General features: G+C 37.1%; 1 protein-coding gene across 3 annotated transcripts; it reads right to left on the reverse strand.

Annotated features, from left to right (window-relative positions):
- Positions 1 to 1,962: 1,962 nt before the first annotated feature.
- On the reverse strand, positions 1,963 to 24,280 carry MCM8 (minichromosome maintenance 8 homologous recombination repair factor). 3 transcript variants are annotated; one of them, XM_081941872.1, is made up of 19 exons: positions 23,957 to 24,280; positions 22,060 to 22,226; positions 21,290 to 21,364; positions 19,792 to 19,874; positions 18,226 to 18,375; positions 17,198 to 17,301; positions 14,766 to 14,964; positions 14,387 to 14,472; positions 13,437 to 13,588; positions 12,534 to 12,732; positions 10,654 to 10,684; positions 9,868 to 10,008; positions 9,559 to 9,700; positions 7,571 to 7,766; positions 7,181 to 7,400; positions 5,559 to 5,768; positions 5,221 to 5,297; positions 4,068 to 4,257; positions 1,963 to 2,638 (listed from the first exon to the last, which is right to left on the reverse strand). In XM_081941872.1, the coding sequence occupies exons 2-19, from the start codon at positions 22,199 to 22,201 to the stop codon at positions 2,546 to 2,548; spliced, it is 2,490 nt and encodes an 829-aa protein (XP_081797998.1). In that variant the 5' UTR covers positions 22,202 to 22,226; positions 23,957 to 24,280; the 3' UTR covers positions 1,963 to 2,545. The 3 variants fall into 3 exon arrangements, with proteins under 3 accessions (XP_081797998.1, XP_081797997.1, XP_081797999.1); XM_081941871.1 differs by having other exon boundaries at positions 23,919 to 24,278; XM_081941873.1 differs by lacking the exon at positions 23,957 to 24,280 and adding an exon at positions 23,370 to 23,511.
- Positions 24,281 to 24,654: the final 374 nt, after the last annotated feature.

The following is a 24,654-nucleotide window of genomic DNA, read 5'->3' on the forward strand; positions in this document are numbered from 1 at the left end:
GTTTTGTAGCTCTCAATAAATCACATTACCAAAAATCAATGGCATCATTTCTAAGAGTTTTACAGTTTTTAAAAAGTTGAAGGTCTTTCCAAAGCCCCCCAAAATCTAAAAAAACAAACAAAAAACAAATACCCTGCTCATGTAACATGGCATACTGATATACCTCTCTGCATCAATGCTGTGCCCACCATAGCCCTCATTTTCCAAAAAAGTGAAGGTGGGGGGGGGGGAGTCCAGCTCAGCATCTGGTCTGCCAGTCCCTTCTTCCCAGATATTTCTCCAACTCTATTGTCTGGCCTAGTGCTGGAATTTCTTGTTGGTATACCATACAACAGTCCTAGTGCAGCCAAAGTTGACTCCATGATACTACTTGCTGTAGACTCCAAAAGATTGGACTTTCCTTCAGACCTATTATCCTTGTCTTTAAAAATAATGTGCATTAAAATTACCAATGACCAAGTTGCTTTGTTTGAAGAATATGTAAACTTTATTCAGAATATCCATACTGGCATTCATTGTTTACTCTAGAATTAGCTATACATATATTTAATTTGTTAGTGGAGTACACAATATTTGTAGATGACCAGTGAAAGTTCTCAGTAATGGAGTGATTGTAATTAGTAGAGCTGTGGGACAGAACTCATAGCAGTACTTGTGTAGAATCAAGAGTAGAGCTAAGCAGCAATGTATATTATTCTTTGTGTTGCCATCAGGTTGGTATTCTGATTTTTGAAGCCCAGTTTTGGTAGCCCTAGCCAGGAAATCACAAAGATGAACCCAGCTAAATATATTGTTTTCCACTTTCTTGCCAAAACCCTAATGATAAACAAATTTTAGACTAGATAATTTGACACTATCCAGCTATTTTGAATTTCTTATACCATCAGCCCCAAATGTAAATAGTAAAGAAATTGAAATTGAGAAGGCGTTGAATATTTCAGCAAGAAATATGTCCAAAACATAACCACGTCAACCATCTACATGAAATAACATGTTTGAAAGGCTATTTAGTCTTTAGTCTTAAGAATATTTTGCACTACAAGAGTTTTGCAAGGAACAGTGGAAAACATTGCCAAAGCAATTAAGATTTTTAACCAAATGTATCTGCCAAAGGATGTGTTTAAATGTACTGACTGGAAGGGTGTGCAAATTTGGAGCACTTTCGGACACCCCTATAGAGTGCATGTAACACCTCTGCTACACAAGTTGCACTGGAGCCAGTTTGCTTTCAGGTCCAATTGAAGGTGTTATTCCTTTTAATGTACTTCATGGCATGAGGCCGGTTACCTGACAAACCATCAATTAGTTCCCCCCCCTCCCCGTAAAGCAGGGAAGATATGCTGCAAATCCCATTGGTTAAAGAATTTCAACCAGCAGGATCTAGGAAGAGGACCTTTTCTGCCATTGCCCCCACCCTTTCTAACCTCTTACCTCCAGAGGCAAGGCAAGCCCACTCTTCTGGCCTTCCAGAACCCTTGCTTGAAGGTTTTCCCTTTGCCTTGCTAACTTTTAGCTCTGTTAACTTTTTAACTTTGTTTTTTACTTTTAACTTATAAATTTTAACCTTGTTTTTTAATTGCTTGTAACTCTGCCTTTTGGTCATTTTTATAGCGTAACTGCCCAGAGTTGATGAGATAGGCAATGTAGAAAATTGCTAAATAAATAAACATAAATAAATGAAATCAACTGATACTGTAATTTCAAAAACCTATATATATTACACAAGTGACAGATAATGTCATTCTTATTTTTCAATGGGGAAAAAAGCACTAGAAATTGGTCCATACCGTGTCCAGCTATTGCATTGCCCAATGTGAGATGCACACTTTCTCTTTCATTCCATTAAGATGATAAACTTAAGATTCTCCACATAGAAAACCTTTCTTTTTGTTCATGGGTGGATGTTATATGTACTGATCTGTACTCAATTTATTGTAAAATTGAGAATTACCAAACTAAGTGTTTTAAATAATCCAACAATGTATTCTTTTAATGGTATAATATTTATAACATGAAATTTGCTCATTCACAGAAGACTAAATAAATGCAAGTGTACTTTGACTTAAAAATATGCACCATATTCATAAATCAATAAATAATAGGGTTAACAAAATTACTCAAATCTGGCAAAACTTTAACAAGAGTGGTTTGAAACATTACTGTATATAGCTTTCAAAAGTATTATAATTAGTAAATGGATTGTTTCATGTCAATGCATAGATAAATAAAGCCCCTTCACTTTCTTCATCCAGTATTTGAGATATTTCCCATATCCTTTGCATCACAACACATATCATCTGAGTTATCAGATTCTTACCGAACCTTTTTCAAGAATGTCAAGAAGAGTAGGGAAGTCAGCTTCTTCTGCCCTTACTACATTTACATTAATCTTGTTTCAGATTGTTTTAACCAATGCATGAATTCTACAAACATTCATACCGGTATTAGCAGGCAAGAATTCAGCTGAATAAGAAACAGGAATGAGTTGCAATCCTCTATGTTCCTTTCTTCTTAGTAAACAGTTCTCTTTAGGTATTGAACTACTTCACATTGTCTGAAGCTGATATAATCTCGGACCTTTCTTCAAGAAATAACCCTGATCATTTAAAGATGCAACGAAGTTTTCAAAGTCAGGTATCTAAAAAAAAAACAAAAAACCAATAGCTGTGTGATCAAGATCAACTACAAAATATTAAATTGTGTTGGAAAGGATTTTTAAAAAGTCTAGCCATTTTTTCTTAAACTGGAGAGGAACTTCAAAATGGTATGGAAACTTTCCACTTAAAATCATATAGGAAACAAATCTACATATGTATAAATCTATATATGTAATCCCCCAAAGAGATTTTGTTTGTATGGGTTATATTTTATTGATATTTGCGATGTTAAAAAATTAACACTGATGCATTCACTACTGTTGTTGCTTCTCATAATTGTTTGATGGGATTTAATGTATAATTTTTCGGCAGGAAAATAGTTTTGATTTTGTGGACCTCTGAAAGAATCTTGGGGAACCCCCGTTTAAGAACTGCCATAAGGCAATGGGTTTGTTTATTTGGTACTTTAGAGTCAATGTGATTCCTGCAGTTTTCTTAGCAAGATATTGGAAGTGGTTTGCCTGCTTTCTAAGGCTGAGTGAGAGGGACTGGCCAAAGGCCACTCAGCTGGCTTTGTGCCTAAGGTAGGACCTAGAAATTCCATTCCTTTGTTTTCTAGCCTAGTGCCTTAACCACTACATTAAATCTGCCTTAATGTATCCTATCATATTTAATCTACTTCATTTTTTCAACTGATATTTCAAATGTTATGCTTTAAAAGATAATTAATGGAAATCTTCAGTTAAAATGTAGCAAAATAGATTAAACATACTAATATTATTATAGACTTTTATACAATAAGACAAAAGTAATAATAAGAGGGAAGATTAGAAATTGAATGTTGGTATTATATATGTTTAAACAATATTGTGATTGGCACTGGAATAACGTATTGAAACATTAAATAATTAAATAATGAAAGTCTACAATTTAATACAAATATGTGTATTAACACTAGAACTACATAAGCTTGAGGAATGTGATAAATCAATGAATAGCACTATTTTTATTTGTACTAAAATGTATGATACCCAGATGCCACACTGGTCACACATTGATATGGATGTATTGTAAAATAAAATAAAAAAACTGGAGGGGGGATTAAACACACTTACTGAAAATTGGGCAGAAAACTTGTACTAGTGCTCACATAGTAAAATATTGCAGAAAAAAATCAACTTTAAAGGACTTTCAGTTAAAATAGCCTAAATATTACCTCCATCCAATAACAAGAACAAAATTCCTAAGCAACAAAATATATATTTTTTGTCATCTGCAAGTTACATTCAATACTATCAAACTCAAATATTGTTTCTAAAGTAAAGCTGGAACTCCAGGTCCCTTCAATCAATAGAACCAGAGATAGTCGAAGCAACAGTAACCTTCTCTCTTCCAACTGTTAACATCAATAGCTGATAATAGCAAATAGCTAATTTTATCCTTCTAGAGTACATATTTATTTTAACTTACTTTCATATTAAATTCATTAGCAACCTGCCGGAGTTGATGAAGCTCAAAAATGTTGTTATAAGTTCTTTCTGCAACACGATGGAGGGCAGAAATAAATTTCTTTGCTTGGGACCTTTTGCTCATTCCAGAACCATGCTGAGAACGCTCAAAATCCAATTTCCCAAACTCATCAGAGTAAGTTCCTAACATACTTGAGAAAAGAGTGAACCAAAATGTACATAGTCAGCAAGAGGGTAAAATTAAAAATACAACTGCAAACGAGGCAGAGAACTTTCTTTGAATTGTTTTCTTAATCAGAAACTTTTAATGAGCTTAATAAAAGAGCACATTCACTTTATAATTCTACTCAGGTTGTGCTTGGTTTATTGAATGCATGTTACTCTACTTTGGATTATTTTTCAAAATACTTTGATTTATATTTGTTGAAAAATGCATCAGTTTGGGTTCCTACCGGTTCAGACCGGTTCACCCGAAATAAAAGAGAAAGTTGACAACCAGATAAATAGAACTAGATATTAAAGTTTCTTGACCATGTGGAACAGGGCAAGGATTAATTACTCTGTCTGCTTCACCAAGTTAAAACAAAGGAACCAGGATATTGATACAAATACTCCCTATTGCGACAATTGAGTAAGTTGAATGAATGTCCTGTCACAGTAGGAGAGGAGATGTATGAAGTCTACGTGACACAGGAAAGAGATGTATGTGACACAGGAAGACAAGTGTACTTTGGGTTGATCGATATTCTGGGTTAATAGTATAAAAGTCTGTAAACGACTGCCCTTCAGGGTTCAGATTTTGCTTGAGCTATCGCTGCTGAACCTTGCGCAATAAACCTTTCCCATTTCTGCAACAGAACCGGTAGTGATTTGGCGGCCTGGGTCACTGGCACCGGCAGCGACCCAGGCCTGTCATGCCCCTAGACTGGTTTATGGGCAGAACTGTAGGCTGTGTCATCTTATTTTTCACTTCTGTGCATGCGCAGAACAATTTTGCAAGCACGTGCCATGCGCATCAAGCGTGCGCATGAGCGAACTGGCAGTAGTGCCTACCGGAACCCACCGCTGATCAGTTTGCATATTATTCAGTTTGCAGATTGCAAGCTCATAGATTTTTATTTTATTACCATGGTACTTTATTAAGTTTGTACTACCTGTATTTCATTATTTCAACAACATCCTCAGCATCTTCTTTGGTAGCCTTTTCTCTTAACTCTAATCTTGATCGTGCCTTAAAGAAAAGCAGTAATGCTAATATTATATACAAATCATCCATATTTAATTGGTAGAAATATTGGTTTTCCTCAAGTCACAAAAATATTTGGATTTGATCAATTTTCAGTGTCAGGTAGCACCTACATGTGCCATTTAAAATAAACCAGATATAAGTCGACATAAGAAAAAACAATCTGTATTATAGTCTCCATGTTTTAAAATCCAGTACTTTGGGCTGTCAAAATACACCTACTATAAAATTCTTAGTAACAGTTACCTCAGTTAGGCGGATCAATGATTCTAGCTGTCGTGTTGTGATGGGTGTACTATCTGCTCTTTGACTTTGTTGTCTGAGCTCAAGATAGAATTTCTGGAGTATCTGAGCAGCTTCTGGAGATAGCTTGGGATGAACATATTGCCTTGCATAGCCAACGTATTTCTTTAACAATTGATGTGGAATTGGGTCACAGTTTTCTCCTGGAATGAGCTAACAATTAAAAATACTATTTAGACATTATAATATTCTATTTCAACTGGAAAAATAAATGGTATGAGCAGATAGGAGCTATAATAGTCCTCAAAGAGAATTTAAGGACACAAGTTAACCTCCCACCTCAGCCTCAGAAGCACAAAAAAGTCATCACATTTGTTACATGTATTCTCACATTGGAATGTTAAAGCACTGTACAAAAATGAAGCTTAATAATTGAGTTCTACCTTCCCAGTGCTTTGTCCATAGGAACTGGCACCTCTTTATCTCTCACAGAGTGTTTGCCCAAGAGGTTATTGCTTCCAAGCAGAAACTGAATACTTGACTAAAAACTTCAAGTAAAGTTACTTTTTGCTGTTTTCACCTTTATTATTTTATAAGTAACTCAAAGCAGAGAACACATCTACTATTTCTTCCTCCTATTTTTCCCACCACAACCACCCAGTGAGGTGATTTGGCCTGAGAGAAGGTTGACTGGCACCCAAATCACCCAGCCAACTTTCAGGCCCAAGACGGGGCTACTGTAAGTCTCCTGGTTGTTTCTAGACCAGAATCTTAACCACTACATCAAAATGGATCTCTGAAATCTAATGCTGTAGCCTTCTAAAATCACATAGAAATTTTAGGAGGGTTCAAAATATGAAGACTATTCTTATACCAGAGACCGAAAACCCCATTAGCCAAAAACTCTTAAGAATGTGGAAGGCTGCAATCCATGGTATCTGGCTTTCCTATCCTTTGTTTTTTAACTGTGGGGGTGAAGACAAACTCAGAAAATTTAAAATTTAAATCAGAAGTGTATTCAGCAGGTTCTGACCAGTTCTGGAGAACCAGTTGTGGAAATTTTGAGTAGTTCGAAGAACCAGTAAATACCACCTCTGATATTCTCTGCCTCCCGAGTCCCAGCTGATCGGGAGGAAATGGGGATTTTGCAGTAACCTTCCCCTGGAGTGAGGAGGGAATGGGGATTTTACAGTATCCTTTCCCTGCCATGTCCATCAAGCCACGCCAACCAAGCCACGCCCACAGAACCAGTAGTAAGAAAATTTGAATCTCACCACTGAATTAAATCCTAATCAGAAAAAATATCTATTGAACATTGCTAACCATAGATGTCAAACATTTTTTTTAACACTTTCTAGATTACCCTATGAGGCCAGCAGCTCCCAGAACAGAAAAGATAAAATAAATAATTCAGTCCCCTCTAATGCTATAATGTTAAGTTTGCAAACTATGCTGTAGCAAAACAGGAGAATTGTATTCCTCTAATAACTATATTCAACATCTCAAACATAAAATGTACAAAACAATGTATCTCAAATGTACTAAATATATCCTTTTTTCCCAGACATCATCAGTATTCCCTGATGGTAAGATATAGTAAGTCAAAACATGAACAAATATTTTACCTTTAATCTCTCCGCTAGTGGTTTGTCTGAAAGAACTTCAAGGACCGATATATTTGAATTCTGGGAATGCTCACGAGTCACAGTAGCACTGCTGCATCCAGTCTGTTTTCCATTTCTCATCGCCATCACATGTTCAGAAAGCAAATGATCATGATCTTCATTTGGAACATCCAGCAGTATGAATACCAAGTCAAATCGGGATAACAAAGCACTTCCCATCCTACATGGAAAAAACAAATCCAGTACAGTACTACAGTTCTACCTCAAAGAACTGAATACAGCTTCAGAATGTACACAAAATTCACATAAAAGCAATGTTATTAAAAGTTCCTTACTTTTTTGTTTGTCTTGTAAACTATAAAGCAGACCGTTTGAAAATACAGTACTTACTTTAAATTCTCAGATACGGTTTTGGCTTTGTTATAGTGACCCCCAACTGGATTTGCTGCAGCTATAATTGATGTCCTTGCTGGCAAGCTGCAAACAATGCCAGCCTTAGCAAGACTAATACTTTGCTGTTCCATCGCTTCCAGCAAACCTTGGTGCTGGCTCCCCATTTTATCAAACTCATCAATTCCACATATACCTAAAAAGTAAAATAATTACAAAGTGAGCAAGGCAATTAATTGTTCAACACTAAGGAGACTGCTGATATAAAATCCATCATGCTCAAAATGAAATTTAGCCAGGGAAAAATGTAGTACTTAAATGTGAGAATTCCCTTTTCACTAAGATGTAAAATCTTTAACGGTAAGCATTTAAAGAACGCTATCGAACTAATAGGTTTTTGAAATTCCTAAATAATGCTTATTATTAATAAATTGTTGTATATATTATTGTGCTACACTTTGATCTACACTTTATTTAGAGCTTGTATTTTTTTTCAAGATAACATAAATTCCTCGATTCTCATAAAATAGTTTCTGACAGGATACTTGAATTGCAACTCATCACATGATGTTAGGCATGTGCTTTGTTTAATAGTTTTTTGCAACTGATTTGAAAATGTAGCCAATCATTTCAGCAGTGGATTCCTTGGTACTCTCAGTTCTTTGCCTGAAGATGTTTTATTACCAGACTAAGTAAATCTTCAGTGCTTTAAAAAAAAAGGAGTGGTGAATTCTCATAATGAAGGAAAATATTTAATCAGTTTAGCTCTCAGGGGCACACTGGCTCACATGGTTAGGAAGCTGGGTTGGAGGTTAGCAAGCCCACGTTCAAGATCAGAGTGCTGCTGTATGGTGGGATGAGCTGCCATCCCTTCACTCCAGCGCCTTGACGGGGACAAGAGTCTCCACAGGCACAGACAACGGTGCAGGGGTGGGTTTCAATTTTTTTTGCTACCGGTTCTGAGGGTGTGGCTTATTTTGTGGGTGTGGCTTGGCAAATTTATGTTTCAGATTGGAGATGGGAAATAAAATATGCTGTAAAACTTTTTTTTTAAAGGCCAAAGAAAGCAGAAACCAGAGCCACGCCGAGCTGAATGCAGGAGATCTGGAGGGTCCGAAGAGTGTGCAGTTTTGTTTGCTGCCTGTGAGCTTCAGAGAGTGGGGGCAGCAGCCGAGCGAGCAAGCCAGCAATCTGCCGGCTGCTGAGCACCATGCTCATGAGTAAACTGATTAGAGGCAGCCAATAGAACAAGCCAGTAATCTGCCGGCTGCCGAGCACCATGCTCATGAGTAAACTTGCTCACGAGTAAACTGCAGATTAGAAGCAGCCGGAAGATCCTGGCATGCTCGCTTGGCTGCTCCCCCCCATCCCCCGGAGCTCGCAGGAAGCAGACGAAACTGCCGCCTCTTGCCCCCGTGCATTGAGGAGGCGCCGAGGCTCAATCCCACTTAGGAGGCGGTGGTTGCAAAACCTCGGGGCTCCCTGAGCAGGCCATGCTGCTTACCTGTGTGTAGGCACTGGGAGGCAGTTGTGTGGATGCATGTGGTAAAGACGCATTGTGAGCCAGTTCGGGGGTGTGGTCGGTCAGCCAGCCATCACTACCGGTTCGGCGACCCACACCCAATTACCACTACCGGTCCAAACCGGGAGCAACCCACCTCTGCAGCGGTAATGTCACCGGCTAATGTTTTCAACCCAAAAAGTGCCTTAAATGGTACCTCTTACATGAATGGGAGGGAAATTTAACTCAAAGCATCTGCCTATTTAAGTATTTGTTTTTATGTAATCATCACTACCAGTCTATACATTTTACTTCTTTCTCATCAGATTCCTCTCATTCTGTTTCCCAACATTTAAAAATATATGCCTGTAAGTTAAGACTGTATCTCAAGTTTCTAGTAAAAGGAAAGTTTATACCATCATAAATGTGCCCATCTATAAGATTTACATAGTTTTCTTGTTCGGATAAATATACTTGAGCAAACTACCTTGATCTCCAAGTACAAGAGCACCAGCTTCCAGTGCAAAATCTCCAGAGGAACTGTCTCGAGACAGAGTTACGGTCAGACCAGATGTAGTAGTGGCATTGCCACAGACATATACTCCCCGAGGTGCAATATTGCACACAGCCTGAAGAAACAAATCAAAAAAAGCTAGCTTTGCATGTTATAGACCAATACCCATATTGATAACATACCCAATTATACTAAAAAGAATAAAATGCCCAAGGAAGAATATATGTAATTATTTTGAAATAATACCATACTCCGTGCATGTATAAACAAATGAATCCATACCTGCAACATCTGACTTTTCCCCAGTCCTGGATCTCCAACCATGAGAAGATGTGGGTCCCCTCGAATAGGAATCCTGTTTTTATCATCCATATATTTTTGGCATCCTCCAAATAATGCCAACACTAAACCAGCTTTTACCACCTGTGACACAAGAAAGCAAGCCATAAAATATTCTCATCTAAGTACTACATGATCCAGTTATTTTCTATCAATATTTGTAAGAAGCTTCTAACTCTTCAGAAGTAGTGAAAATGAAATGGTAATGTACCAGATTCAGACAATTAAAAAAAAACCTTTGTTTCATTTCTTTCAGTCTTGTGAAGTGCAGCATCAAATAAAGTCCTCCAAAATTGTTACAAAATCTTTTACAGCACAATAGTGCCAGAACAGTAAAGATGTTATTTTACCATACAAGTCTTTGTAACCATTATGCACTTTTTAATTCACGGATCATTTTAATAAAATAACCATGCATTTTTATAGCTATTAGGCATATTGTCAAAACCCTTCCATATAGTTTTATTAAGGTCTTGAAAGCAAGCATAAATCAGATTATGTGAAGAATAAAAAAACTCATTTTGATGCTGATATAATTTATTGAATAATAATAATAATAACGCTAATAGAGGGATTATAGTAACAGAAACACCAGAAACAATAACCTCATTCACATTTTCTTTGCAGACTATTAAAATATAGTTTATAAACTAGGCCCATAATATATTTTATTTTCTACTAGGAATTTGGAGTACAAATAATTGAATATTTCTATTAGAGTATACTTACCTCATGACCATAAATAGTAGGACAAAGAGAGCTAGGAAGAAAACAAATTGTATTACCACGGTAAATATAATGGAAAAACATATTTAAGATTATGTATCTCAAATCTATTTATTCGCAAACCCTATATAAAAGGAATGCAAATGAAGCACCATTCATCTGAATTATGTAGCATGTGCATTGTGCAATACTAATTAAGTATGGATGCATACTGAATTACCTATTGCGGGAGGGATTATCCTTTTGCATATACTACTCAAGGGGGCAAACATATCAATATTCAGTTCTATTTTCCCCCAAGCAACAATCCTGTGAGGTGGGTAGGGCTGAGAAAGAGTGATTGGCCCAAAGTCACCCAGCTGGTTATCATGCCCAAGGCAGAACGAGAACTCATAATCTCCTGGTTTCTAGGCCAGCACCTTAATCACTACACCAACCTGTTTCTCTCCTATCAAATTCTATAGCCTTCTAAAAGCACATAGGCAGATTATTACTAGACTAGAGAGAGAACATCCAAGGCAGCCAGGAAGGTAACAATGCATAGCATCTGGTTTTCCTATACTTTGAAAAATAGGTTTTCTAAATTATGTATTGTGGGGGCAAAGAGAAACTCAGAAAATTTAAATTCTAATCAGAACAAATAATATCTACTGGATATGAGTTACTCTTTGACCTGCAGATAGAAGTGAAACAACTATGGCAATAGAAAGCAAATATGTACCATATATAATAGGCACCTTGGGTGCAATCCCAAAACATGTGAACACAATTAACACTGCAAAATCGCTAGAAGTCAATTGTAAAACACAGCTCTAGTTAGAACAGCTTGCATCTTGTGGTGATACCATTAATACCATCAAGTATCAACATCTGCCTATCCCTGATCCTTAGGAAGGATTCAGTAGGTGGATACCAATGCCAAATCCAGTCTAAACATCTGGCTGGCTGTGCAACTAATCATAATAGTAGCAATAACATTTTGTTGCAATGTTTTTAACTGTTTTAATTTTACATTAAAGCCACCCAGAGTCTTTTGGAGTTGATAGCCACGCTAAATCTAATAAATTATTATTATGCCACTGAAATCAATTCAAGTTAAATGTAATTAAGTATAGGTGTCTAAGGCATTATCTTTTAGATTGGATAGGGTTTCCACATTTGTATAAATGTTTACTTGTTACACAAAAAGAATTCTTGTACTGTACTCTTAGACTATCCTTTTAGATAACAAATAGGTAACAGAAATAAATCATTGTAGCCTAGTTTTAAATCAGTTGTAGACTGAAAATAATATTTAAAAGACAGATTGTCAGTTGACACATTGTAACTTTTTTAAGCCTCATGCTTTGTCTACAATGGTGTTTGTGATGTCATAAATGGTATAACTGACATCATCTCCTACATCTGAAGCTTTTCAACAGTGCCATATTTTGCCAGCAGCACAGATGGTGGCATTATCTGCCATTTCCTACGATGCTGTAAGAACTCATAGTAAGCTTTTTACTGCATTTCTATCAGTTTAACAGGGCGGTAAAATGTTGTCAGATTTATATCTTGCCTTTCATAAGGGGGGAGGGGAGACAGACATAACTTTCCCTCCTATTTTTCTCAAACACAACACTACCTGTGAGAAAGGTGGAGTTAACAGAGAATTATTGGCTCCAAGTCACTTAAAAAGCCATAAGTGGACCTGAGTTTGCAGTTCCCCAACACCAATCAAACAGCTTAACCCCTGCACCATGCTGGCTCTCAATAGTTCTATTATCACATTTAAAACACCTACATTTTTTTTTTGCTGATTTATATATCTTATATATCTGATGGATATGGTAGGACAGATACCCAATTATTGTTAGCCCCCTAACTTGCAATAAATGACATACCTGACAATAAGCTTGAACAGATTCTCTTCAGCTTGGATTTCTTGGACTGCATAAAGATCTTTAAGAGAAAACTCCATGCATCCTTGCTGCTTTAATCCATGTTCATAATTCTTGATTTTCTGGCCTTTTGTGTTACTGATGGAGTTTGCTTCAATGTATAATAGGAAGACACATTTATCATTTTTATTTCTTGATGCTCCTGTTACAATATCAATAGAAAGATCATGATCATTTTTCTGCTTTAAGATGTAACTTAGATGTAACTGGTTTGGGTAATGAAACGTCAACCTGGAGCTAAACATATTTTCCTTTATTACATGGCTTTATCTGTCCTGCTTTGTAAAGTATATTTATTTATTTACTGTATTTGTACCTCACCATAATCCAAGTGATACTTGGAGACTTATGTGATGGAGAAGCATTAAAACAGCCACAATAAAACTTAAAATCCAGTAAATAAAATAAACTACAAGATCCAAGTAAACTAAGATAAAGTAACTGTAAGATAAAAATACAAAAGCAGCTAAAACTGTGTTTAGTTGCAATGGTCTCTGGAAATGTTGATTTTTCACCATCTTGAATACTATGAAGGACACTGTTCCAGAAGACTGCTCTGCAACTAAAAATACAGCAACTCTTGGCTTCAGCTGCCCTCACTACCCAGAAGAAAAGAACTAAGGGCAGTTTGAAAACACTGTTTTCAATTAGTTGTGTACCAACATGCTGATCTCTTAGTTTTAATTTAAATCTCATGACAAATTAATCTTTGACACTAATTTTTACTTTGGCCCACTAATTGGGCAAAATACAAATATACACATAGACAACTGAATGAATAGCCATTTTCTAAAATGTATAAAAATACTGTACAGATGTCAATATGTAAAAGTTGATGTAGTTCACCTTCTTCCGTGTTCGATACCTTGACAATTCCTGCAACAGTAATCACATCGCCTGGGACACAACTGTCCACAAGATCATGAACCAATTCACATTCTATTGTCCGAGGAATTCTCCCGGCTTCTCGCTGATCATCTGACGTGTGTTCTTGAATTCTGGAATAACAAGTTAACAAAAAAAGATATGATGCCACTGATGGAGGAGAATTAAGATTTATAAAATATTGAGCATACAGTATATATAGATAGATCAAAACAAGCGTTCTGGCTTTTCCTTTGGTTTTGGAGTACCAATATATATTTTGGCAAACACTTCTCAGAGCTGAAGATAGGGTTAAACGAATTATGAATCAAAGATTATAACTAATTCCCACAACACTGTCAAATAATTTACTAAGACCGTATTACTATTATTCTTCTCTTCCTTCCTAGTATTTCTTCCCACTTATGACTATAACCAAGTCGCTTGTATATTTCAATGTATATTATTTTATTTGTTTCCTAGTATGATTTGACAGTTTATTAGTAACCTTGACTATCACTAAGTGTTGTATCTTTTTATTCTTGATGAATGTATTTTATTCTCCCTATGTACACTGAGAGCATATGCATCAAAGACAAATTCCTTGTGTGTCCAATCACACTTGGCCAATAAAGAATTCTATTCTAAATATGCATCTCAGGAAAAACATCCAAATCTTATGGAGAAAGGAGAAGTACAAGTAGCCAGAGTTCACACTAGATTTCTCACAATACCAATCTTACAGAAGAAGGAGATTACTATCTCTGGATAACTTTATAGAAAAAAAAATGAGATATTTTCTTTGAATTGAATTATTATTCAATAGAACCTTTTAACATTACAATAAAAGAGACTGTATAATTCCTTGCGTTTACTGTAAATAATCTAAATTTCTAAATTTCCAAAATATTACAGTAATATTATATATTTACTTAATCGACTGCCAGTCCACTGTAACTGTGTAAGGAGAACTTCTATCTGCAGTGAAGGATCGTCCATGACATTCAGGCAAAGAACACTGAAATACATTAATGTTCAAATTTAGCACAAAAGGAAGTTTATACCACAACCATATTTGTTGTGAGCCATATTTGTTGGATTTGTTTTGGGGAGGCTTGCACTTATGCTTGATTAATTTGTCTTTCCATCACCAAGAATACTCTTAAAATGAATTACAATTTGCAAAATTCATTCATCAAGGTATGATGTGTGTCCTTAAATGTTCAGTAAACAGCACATCATGAAAACTTTAAATACTACTCAGAAAAAAGTAGGAGGTAGCAGTTTTGATTTGAGGGCTTTTTTAATTACCTTGGTTGGAAGAGTGTATTTTCCATCAGGGAGAGGGAAACTCTGAGTATTTCCACAGGTACTGCATATAAAGGCCATCTTGGTGCAGATAGGTTTAATGTTACTAACACGTACAACAGTCCCACGTAAAGCAACATACTTCCCATAGCAATTAGCTCGAATATTCTTAATTTGAGTAATTGGATCATAGTTGTACACTCTAAAAACATTAAAACATATTCAAATTAAATAAATGTACTGATAATTCAATGGTGTGTACATAGGTAGAGTGGTAATAAAAAAAATAATTTGTCATTACTTACATGCGTCATGGATTTTAATGAAACTGAATTTAATTTTCTCTAAATGAAGCCAATGCGTTATTTTTTTTCTAGAAAAATATACTACGTATGTTAAAATAACATTTTTCTATTATGAATCAGTCTTAATACAAATCGATTATAATTGTAAAAACTTATTTCTATGTATCCACTTTCATTTATACCGAAAATTATTTTAGCAGACCAAAATTCAGAGAAATTCAGTTGCATATATGTATGCATTTGGATATTAATGCATTTTAATAGTTAATCAGACTATTAAACATAAAAACTTCCTGGGAAGGTTTTTCTTTATTAACTTATTCTTACATAATATAATTGCTACATTCAGTTTAGGAACCTTTATAATGTCATAATTGTATGCCTTCCAGAAAATAATAAATCCAATGGTACAAAAAATCAAAACATTCAATAATGTCTTGAAATGTTTAGCCCAGCTACTTCAAATAAAAATAGACTTTTCAAGCTGTAATACATCATTCCAATTATATAGCAATCTCTGCAAAAACATAATGGAAAAAGTCCTTCCACAGATTGGTACAATGATGAGATCTTTTCAAAGCAATATCCTTCAAGGCAGAAAATAATTACTGCTCGATGGTCTGAATGAAAATTCATATTGCTTGCATTCAGGCAGACTAAAACCCAAGATTGCATTCTGGAGAAGAGCTATTTCAGGCACACTTAAGACCATTTAATTTTTAGGTCTATTTCTAAATAATGTACTTCTCTGAAGTATGTTATCTCTGAGTGATTCATGAGTAACCTTGCAGATGTCTATGGTTTCTATAGAATAGCTTCCCAGAGGAGATAAAATAGAAAATTGCATTTGATATAAAGTAGAAATGAAAAAAATATTTGCCCTCACAAATCAAATAAACAGAAAGATGCAATCCTATCAAGCTATTTCTCTGAACTAAGTGTGCCTGGGTGATAAATATAAATGTGAGCAGAGAAATTATTCCTGCATGCAACAATAATATTACTGCTCATGATTTCAATTATGGTAGGTGAGGGAAGAACTGGTATAGGTGGCTTGAGTCAAAGAAACTCCATTTTGTCTGTTTCTCTTTTTAGCAGCTTGCTCTGCCTTGCACATTCCTGGGAAGATCATGTGGTTGCTATTATATAAAAAAGTACCATCCTTTCCCTCAGAAGCAGTAGATTTAAAGCCAACTCCCCTTTCTAAAAAAATATCTAGAAAATTTTGTATACTCAGCTATCAGAGACAGAGGGACAAGGGCTACAATATTTAAGTAATGAACCCACCTTTTGAGAAGGCCATCTACCAGTGGTATGAATAATTTACTAGTTGTTGCCTATTGCTCGCTAGTTATGACGGGATTTTTGTGTGGGTTTTTTTTTAGTGTATAAAAACTATGGTAATTTACTGTATTTTTCCAGAGGTTCTTGATTTGTGATTTGGATCCCAAGAACACCTCTTTGTTGCTGCACAGAATAAGGAGGTTGCAATTTCCTGCCTTGTGTGATAAATTGGCTCTTTGCACCAGGTAAAAACAATCCTAGCATTGACTGGGGCCAATCCACAATTTGGTCAATATGTGTCAGAGTTTTGGCAGCGTGACTATTATTATGAGATAAACAGGAGCAAAACATAGTACACAGCACACAAAGCCTTTTAGACAATTAATAAAGCCTTTAGTCAATTAATAGTGGTTTATATATACAGACAAACACATTGGTAGATAAATCTCTTAGCAGTCCACTCAGCTATGGACACAAGGAGGGAAATGTGATACACGACGAGAGAGGGACATGCCCTCTAATGGCCACCTATATATAGACACCTCCTTGCATCATCCTCATTGCATCAGCTCACAGATTACAGATTACAACTTTACATCAGTTGACAGCTATTAAATCCCCACTACCTGACAATATGAGGACTGGTACAAGTGGTAAACCAGCTTTCTGTAATACTCTAGAAATTAGTAATATTATTAAATTTTTATAGGATTTCTCATGCTATCATTTTTTTCAAAAATGTCACTTAGAATGTTTCCATTTTGCATTCATAATAAGAAAGTTTGCAAAATGTTTTAAAACATTTTCAGGTTTTCTCATAATTGAATAATTAAAAATAATAGATACCTTGCATGAATAAGTGGCATATTTATAATAGGCTCTTCGTCAATGGGCAGCCCTTCTTGCTCTTGAAGCTTTGCAGCATGCTTTTCAAGGTCTTTGATCAATACCTTAGAGAAGAAAAAAGAAACTGCCTGAGTTCCATTAAATAATTAATATAAAAATATCATTTTTAGAATCAGATGGTGCTTTTAACTATCAAATGGAAACTTGTCTTGTAACTTATTTTTCTTTTCCACTGTAGTATGCATTGTCCCTGCTGTACTATTCCAAAGGATTTCCCAATCCCCACAACTGAGATTCTTTAGAGGCCTCTGCAATTAGAAACCAAACTACTTAGCATTGTAAAGAAGTCCTAATGCAGCTGTGTCTGGCTTTCATCTGCTTTTGTGTGAGAGAATTCTGATGTGAATGTCAGCAAAATTACTGTGCGTGCAACATGTGCAGATACTCAAACAGCCTTCGAAACAACTATACCACACCTCTAAATGATGGGACTGCTTTAATTCATATTCTGTTCTTGCTAGCCTGCTTTACAAAACATAGGGAATCTTGCTTAATGCACATCTGCAGCATTTCACTGCCAAGCAGTTATAAAATATTCATAATCCTCCCTTTTTTATTGTTACGTCATTATATAAACTAAATAGTTTATTTTAAGATTTGGGTTCAAACTTTATGTAAATTTCTAAGTCTAGTTGAATTCGGCCAGGAAGTGACTTCCGGTTTGCTCGGAGGGTCGTTTTGAGCGCTCCGAAGGCTTCAGGGACTGTCCGGAGGCTTCCCTGACGCCTCCAGAGGGCGTCGGGGGGGAGGCTGTTTTCGCCCTCCCCACGCTCCTATAAAGCCTCTGGAACCTGGGGAGGGCGAAAAAAGCATGTAAAAATGGGAATGCCTGTAGTGAGCGCATGCGCACTGGGGGGTCGTGCATTGCATTATGGGTGCGGCACGCCCGCACACGACCCCCCTGCGCTCCCCCCACTTATGGCACGTGAGCCAAAAAAGGTTCACCATTGCTGGTCTAGTGCATTTACCTGATGAATGGCCAGTCCCATGCAGTCCAATATTCTTTGTGGTGTATCTCTTAATTCAACAGCAATATCAGGTAATGATTCAACTAGTTCTTTATCACATATCAGTTCCTTATAATCCACAAGAATACTTCCTTTTCTTTCTACTTCATCCTATAAAATAGAGGTGTGTGGATTTGTGTTCAGTAAAGTTACAACTCTATTTGTTGTTTACTCCATTACATATTATTTTAATCATAGTTGTAAGCTGTTCAAGCATTCTCAAATATTAAAAAAAATATTTTACTAAAAATACCAATGGTTGATTTTACTGCCTCATATTCCAAAATATGCATCGTCTGCATTATACGAGGATGATCTCATAAATTCTTTGTTCATTGAACCTAGCAACACCACTGACATATACTTCCCTCTTTTGACTTTTGAGTACAAAATAAAAATCAGATAAATTTGACTGAAAGGTTAACACACGCTATGCAAGTAATTAAATATATGAACAGAAAAATGGGTATAGTTTAGGGCAGTGATGGTGAACCTATGGCATGCGTGCCACAGGTGGCACATGGAGCCATTTGTCAGGGCACGCGAGGCGCTGCCCTGTCAGCTGGCCAGCGTGGATGCGCACGCTGGCCAGCTGAGTTCACCTTTTTAAAAGCCATTTTTCGCCCTCCCCAGGCTCCAGAGGCTTTATAGGAGCCTGGGGAGGGCAAAAAGAGCCTCCCTCGCCCCCCCCGGAGGCCCTCCGGAGGATTCAGGGACCGTCCGGAGGCTTCCCTGAAGCCTTCAGAACGCTTAAAACAACACTCCGAGCAAAACTGAAGTGACTTCCTGTTTGCTCGGAGGGTGGTTTTAAGCGTTCCGAAGGCTTCAGGGACTGTCCGGAGGCTTCCCTGACGCCTTTGGAGTGCTTAAAACGACCCTCCGAGCAAACAGGAAGTCACTTCCAGTTTGCTCGGAGGGTTGGTTTAAGCGCTCCAAAGGCGTCAGGGAAGCCTCCGGACGGTCCCTGAAGCCTCAGGAGGGCCTCCGGGGGGGCAGGGGAGGCTCTTTTCGCCCTCCCCAGGCTCCTATAAAGCCTCTGGAGCCTGGGTAGGGCAGAAAAAGCATGTAAAAATGGGGGGGCGCGCGTTGTGCGTGCATGCGCACTGGGGGGGGAGTCGCGCGTTGCATTATGGGTGCGGCACGCCCACACACGACCCCCCTGCGCTCCCACCCCTTGTGGCACGCGAGCCAAAAAAGGTTCCCCATCGCTGGTTTAGGGCAAGAATACTTCCTTATTTTCTAAAAAAATTCCTCTATTTGTCCATCCATCCAAATACAAATGTTAGCATTAAAAAATCAGATCACGGAGGGCTGAGGAATAAGATGAAAAAAAATTTCTAAAGGGTCTGACAGAATCTGCAGAATTTGCAAAATTCTCTTAGAAAAAAACACAATTAAATGCTAATAAATACCAGGATCCTTGGATTCCCTCAGCATATAAATACAAGAAGCAAATATACAAATGTGTGGTTAAACCAGCTTCAGAAAACAAAAGTATCCCAAACAACATGTAGTCTAATAACTTACCTTATCATAAAACTCTATTCGAGATTTGAAAAACGTTTCAAAAGCTACAATCTTCTGAACAAAAGGTGAGTTGATCTCATATGCTGAATTAGAGAATTTTGATTAATACAGTTAATATAGTTATGACTGTAGGTAACATTGAACATATAAGAACATATTAATCAACAAACATTGATTTTACAAGCCAATCTTTAATATACTTTAATATAACAATATATTTAGCTGCAGCTTTAAAAAGCTCTCCTGAGGATTTAAAGACACTCCATTAATATTTACAGTATTGAGAATTTAATTTCTTCAGGTAAATATAATTTCGTCTTATTGACCATCTTTTATCTTACAAGCATTGCTTTGACTGCAGTTATCATAATTAATGAAGCTACATGCCAGAGAGAAATCTTATACAGTAGCTTCATTTTATGAAGTTTTAGGTGTGCCAAAAATAAGTAATAGAATACACATGATAAACCAGGATTTAACCATCATGTGATGTAGTACTAAGTTGTAATGAGAGAATTCACACGCTAGACCAAGACCAATGAAATTAAGGTTAGCACAGTGTGTGAAATCCAACTACAGGCTGCTTAACATGCATAGGAATGATACGATGTTAATGTTTCATTGAACACAGGTTTACTTCATCATACATATGAAAACTATTGAATTGCATGACAAGGAAACTCAGTATGGTGCCATTGTATTTTAGAGTAGTTTTTATATTAAAAAAAGTAAAAGTTTGTGAACTTTTAATCATATCGTAAAGCACATATTCCATTTATTCCTGATAGGAGACACAGTTTTAATTTGCTTGCCTTTCAAAATATTACATTTTTAAAATATAAATAGGTTTGTGTACTGCAAACAGCACAATTTACACAAACCATATTATTTGTGCATGAAACAAACAGTACTACTACATATGCAAATCCAAATGTTTAGAGAAAAGTATTCTACTTGCATTTTTTTATATCTACCAGAGATATGCAATAAATCTTGTTTTTCATTTGGCTTATTGCAGAGCTTGTGGTTGATTAGAGCTGAGAGGGAATGGCTTCTGTACCCAAAGGATGAGTAGAATCTGGTCCCCCTCAACTCCTAGTCCAGCTCCAACACTATGCCATACTAGCCCTTTCTCACTTTTAAGGTGAGGTTGTAATAGTAAAATATACCACCTGTTTGCTATTTCATCACACCCACCCGACTTCTTCAGTCTGTTGTAATTTATGTCGATATACAGTATATTCCTCTGCCAATCCAGCATAAGGCTGATACTCCAGTCTTGGTTGCCTCATTCAGCAGAGAAGAAATTTATGCGGACAGAACAGGAACAATTTCTGCCAGCGATCCAAGCATAAAATTGTAGAAATCTTTTTAAAAAACAGTGACCCTGTCCTCAAAATTTGCTCATGGTCTCCCAGAGCATCATGACCTACAGCTTTTTAATTCCGATCCTAGCCAGCTCTCAAATGTACCATGTACAAGGAAAGGAAGACCTCACCTTCAGAGAAATAAAGTTTCCAGCCTTTATATGGAGTAGCCTGGTCCAGTGTTGTTTGAATAAGATGCGGTTGCGCTGAAAAGTATCCCCTCAAAAAGTTAGTGATAAAATTGAGCATTTTAAATTTGTCATTAACAGCAATTTATATGCAACATACTGTAGCTGCCAATACTGCATTTAAAATGATCAAGGTAATAACTCCCTGTACTGTACAGAGGGACAGCTTGAACATAAGATTCAGTTTTAAAAGTTTTATCTAAATTATAGCATAACAATCGAGGCTTCTGGCATTGTATTATGCTATTATAAGCTATTATTTTTAAAAAATTCAGAAACTTTTTTTTAAACCTCCAAAGCAAATAAGATCATGCAGGAATGGTCCTGAGATGTAATTTGGAATGACTTTGATTGAAACATTCTAGAACGAAAACATTCATTTTTACTGAAACAATGTCACTTCATGAGATGTGCCTTCTTGGTGGCAGCCCCTTCCTTTGGGAATTAGTCCCACCCCCCACCCCCCATATATGATTGGCCCCCAGGAAGGACAAGGAAGGCAGCCAAAGATAAGCAGAGTTCCCAACTGGTTGAGTTAAAATATATTTTATTTTTGCTTGCCATTTCATTGTTTTAGCAACATAAGGGGGGTTAATGGTATGTATTGTTTTCCTAGGTTAGGTGATTTTTGTACACTGCTCAGTCGGGCTTCTTGATTTGGGCAATCACAGGAATGCTATAAATAAATGAATATAGTTGTGGAATTAACATACCCAACACTAATTTTTCGCCAGCATTTTTCCAGTTTTCTCTCTGTCCGCTTCCTTTTCCTCTCCCTTGCCATCTTCCTCTTCTCCACCTTTGAAAACCACCTCCTCCTCGTCCAGAACCTTTCCTGCTTGGCTCAGTACTCATCTTGGCATTTTAATAGATCTGCATTCTGAATCAAGACAATACATGTGTAACACACATTAATTTTAAAGTAGTTATTAAGGCAGATATCGATTTGGTTCTATGGTGGTGTTTGCAGATTATTATAAGTAGCAGTTTACTTCAGGTTCCTGATGTCTAATCCCCCTACATGCCCCAAAGCTAAAGAACCGTCTAAGTCTTTAAAACAAACTAAACCATGGTTTAACTGTTTTATTCAATAAATCACAATTAGTTACTTTTGGACAATGTTTTACACTTTTGTTTACAAATGGCAAACAGTAGATTCACACAATATATCAGACCCAAATGAAACCTGTAATATTATTGATAACCTCATATATGAATCTTCAATATTGAATGATCATTTCCAGTTATTAACTGGGCCTTTAAGAATAGCATTTCAATAACATTTAGAAAATTTCAGTTCCCTATCCCTGACTGTAGAAAGTTAGACTGATTTAGAGGAACCTCAATTGTTCCTAATGTGGTAAATCCATGATTGTTGGAATTGGATCCAATAGGCATAGCACACACAAAAATATCCAAACGCGTGTTGTAAACCTATTTAGGAATCAATTAATACAATCAGGGTTACCTTCAAATAAATTTTGATAGCACTTCACCAAGACACCATTTCACTGCAAGAGCAAAATCATTTTAAAAAAATTACACAGGTAGCCCTTGACCTATGACCACAATTGAGCCCAACATTTATGTTGCTGCGTGAAAAATCTAGTTAAGTGACTTTGTCCCCATTTTACCACTTTTCTTGCCACATTTGTGGCAAATGACCATGCGGTTGTTAAATTAGTAACACATTGTTAAGTGAATCTGGTTTCCTAATTAACATTGCTTGTCGGAAGACCGCAAAAGGTGATCACATGACTCCAAGACACTGCTACCGTCATAAATGTGAGTCAGCTGTCAAGCGTCTGTATGTCAATCGCGTGACCATGGGGATGCTGCAACGGTCCTAAGTGTGGAAAAACTGTCATAAATCACTTTTTTCACTGTCCTTGTAAGTTTGAGCGGTTACTAAGCGAACTGTTGAAAGTCGAGGACCACCTGTACACGCAACTATTAAAAGAAAACATGGAATAAAACTGTCGTTAATCAGAGGAGGAACCCCCCCCCTTCCTTTCCTTCTCACCACGATTGCCAAGCACACTGCACTGAGTCTTTTTTTTTTAAAGGAGTTTAATCCAATCATCGGGGAAGATGGTTAACCTATATCTGGCATCTGTGACTTAGGGCAAAACCTTCTTCTCATAAAGCTAGGCGTTCATCCATTTGAGGAAAAAAGAAAAGGGAAGGGGAAGGGGAAGGGGAAGGGGGGGGAGGAGGAGGAGGAGGAGGAGGAGGAGGAGGAGGAGGAGGAGGAGAAGAAGAAGAAGAAGAAGAAGAAGAAGAAGAAGAAGAAGAAGAAGAAGAAGAAGAAGAAGAAGAAGAAGAAGAAGAAGAAGAAGAAGAAGAAGAAGAAGAAGAAGAAGAAGAAGAAGAAGAAGAAGAAGAAGAAGAAGAAGAAGAAGAAGAAGAAGAAGAAGAAGAAGAAGAAGAAGAAGAAGAAGAAGAAAAGGAGGAGGAGGAGGAGGTGGAGGAAAAAAGGAATCTTTGGCTATTCCGCGGGGAGACTCGGCTAGATTATTATTATTTTTGGTCTCGCGAACGCTTCGCTTTGGAGGTTCAAAGTCTCAGTTACCGCCGAACGCAGGAGAGAGAAGTGAAAACGTATCCGACCGAAAGCCGAGAGCGACGGCCACGACGCCTCAGAGCGTCCCCGATCGGCCGCCCCTCAATCTCTTCCCCTCCTTTGGTTCCGTTCTTCCATTTTATTTTTGGCGCGGCGAAGCTTCCCTTGGCATGCCGGGGGGTGGAGGGTGGGAGGGAGGAGGCTCAGAACCAATCAGAATTGGCGCCGCTGCGTTGCCGAGGTTCCGCTCGCGACCCCTCCGAAAACCTAAGGCAGGAGTCTCCAACCTTGGCAACTTTTCAGACTTCTGGACTTCAACTCTCAGAATTCCTCGGCTGAAGAATTCTGGGAGTTGAAATCCACAAGTCTTAAAAGTCGCCAAGGTTGGAAACCCCTGACCTAAGTGGGAAAAGGGCAAGTCACGTGGGGTTTCTTGCGTTCCTTAACGCCGTCTTTTATTTCTTTAACCTCGGCGCCTTTAAGGCGGGCGTCGACTTCAACTCCCGGAGTTGTTCCGTAGTACTTTTAAAAAAACTTAAGGAACTTTAGAATAACTTTATCGTCACTTGGATTGCACATTAGATCGGCGTACATTAAAATGAAATTTCGTTGTATGCAGCTCTCTGAAGGGTCACCACTTTCAATGTACACTACATGGACAGGAATAAATAAATAATAAATAAATAAATAAATAAATAAATGCTTATGCATGCACCCACATATATGACACAGAGAAACAACGCCG

This window comes from Natrix helvetica (assembly GCF_964273705.1).
Source record: "Natrix helvetica genome assembly, chromosome: 2".
Taxonomy (NCBI): Eukaryota; Metazoa; Chordata; class Lepidosauria; order Squamata; family Natricidae; genus Natrix; species Natrix helvetica.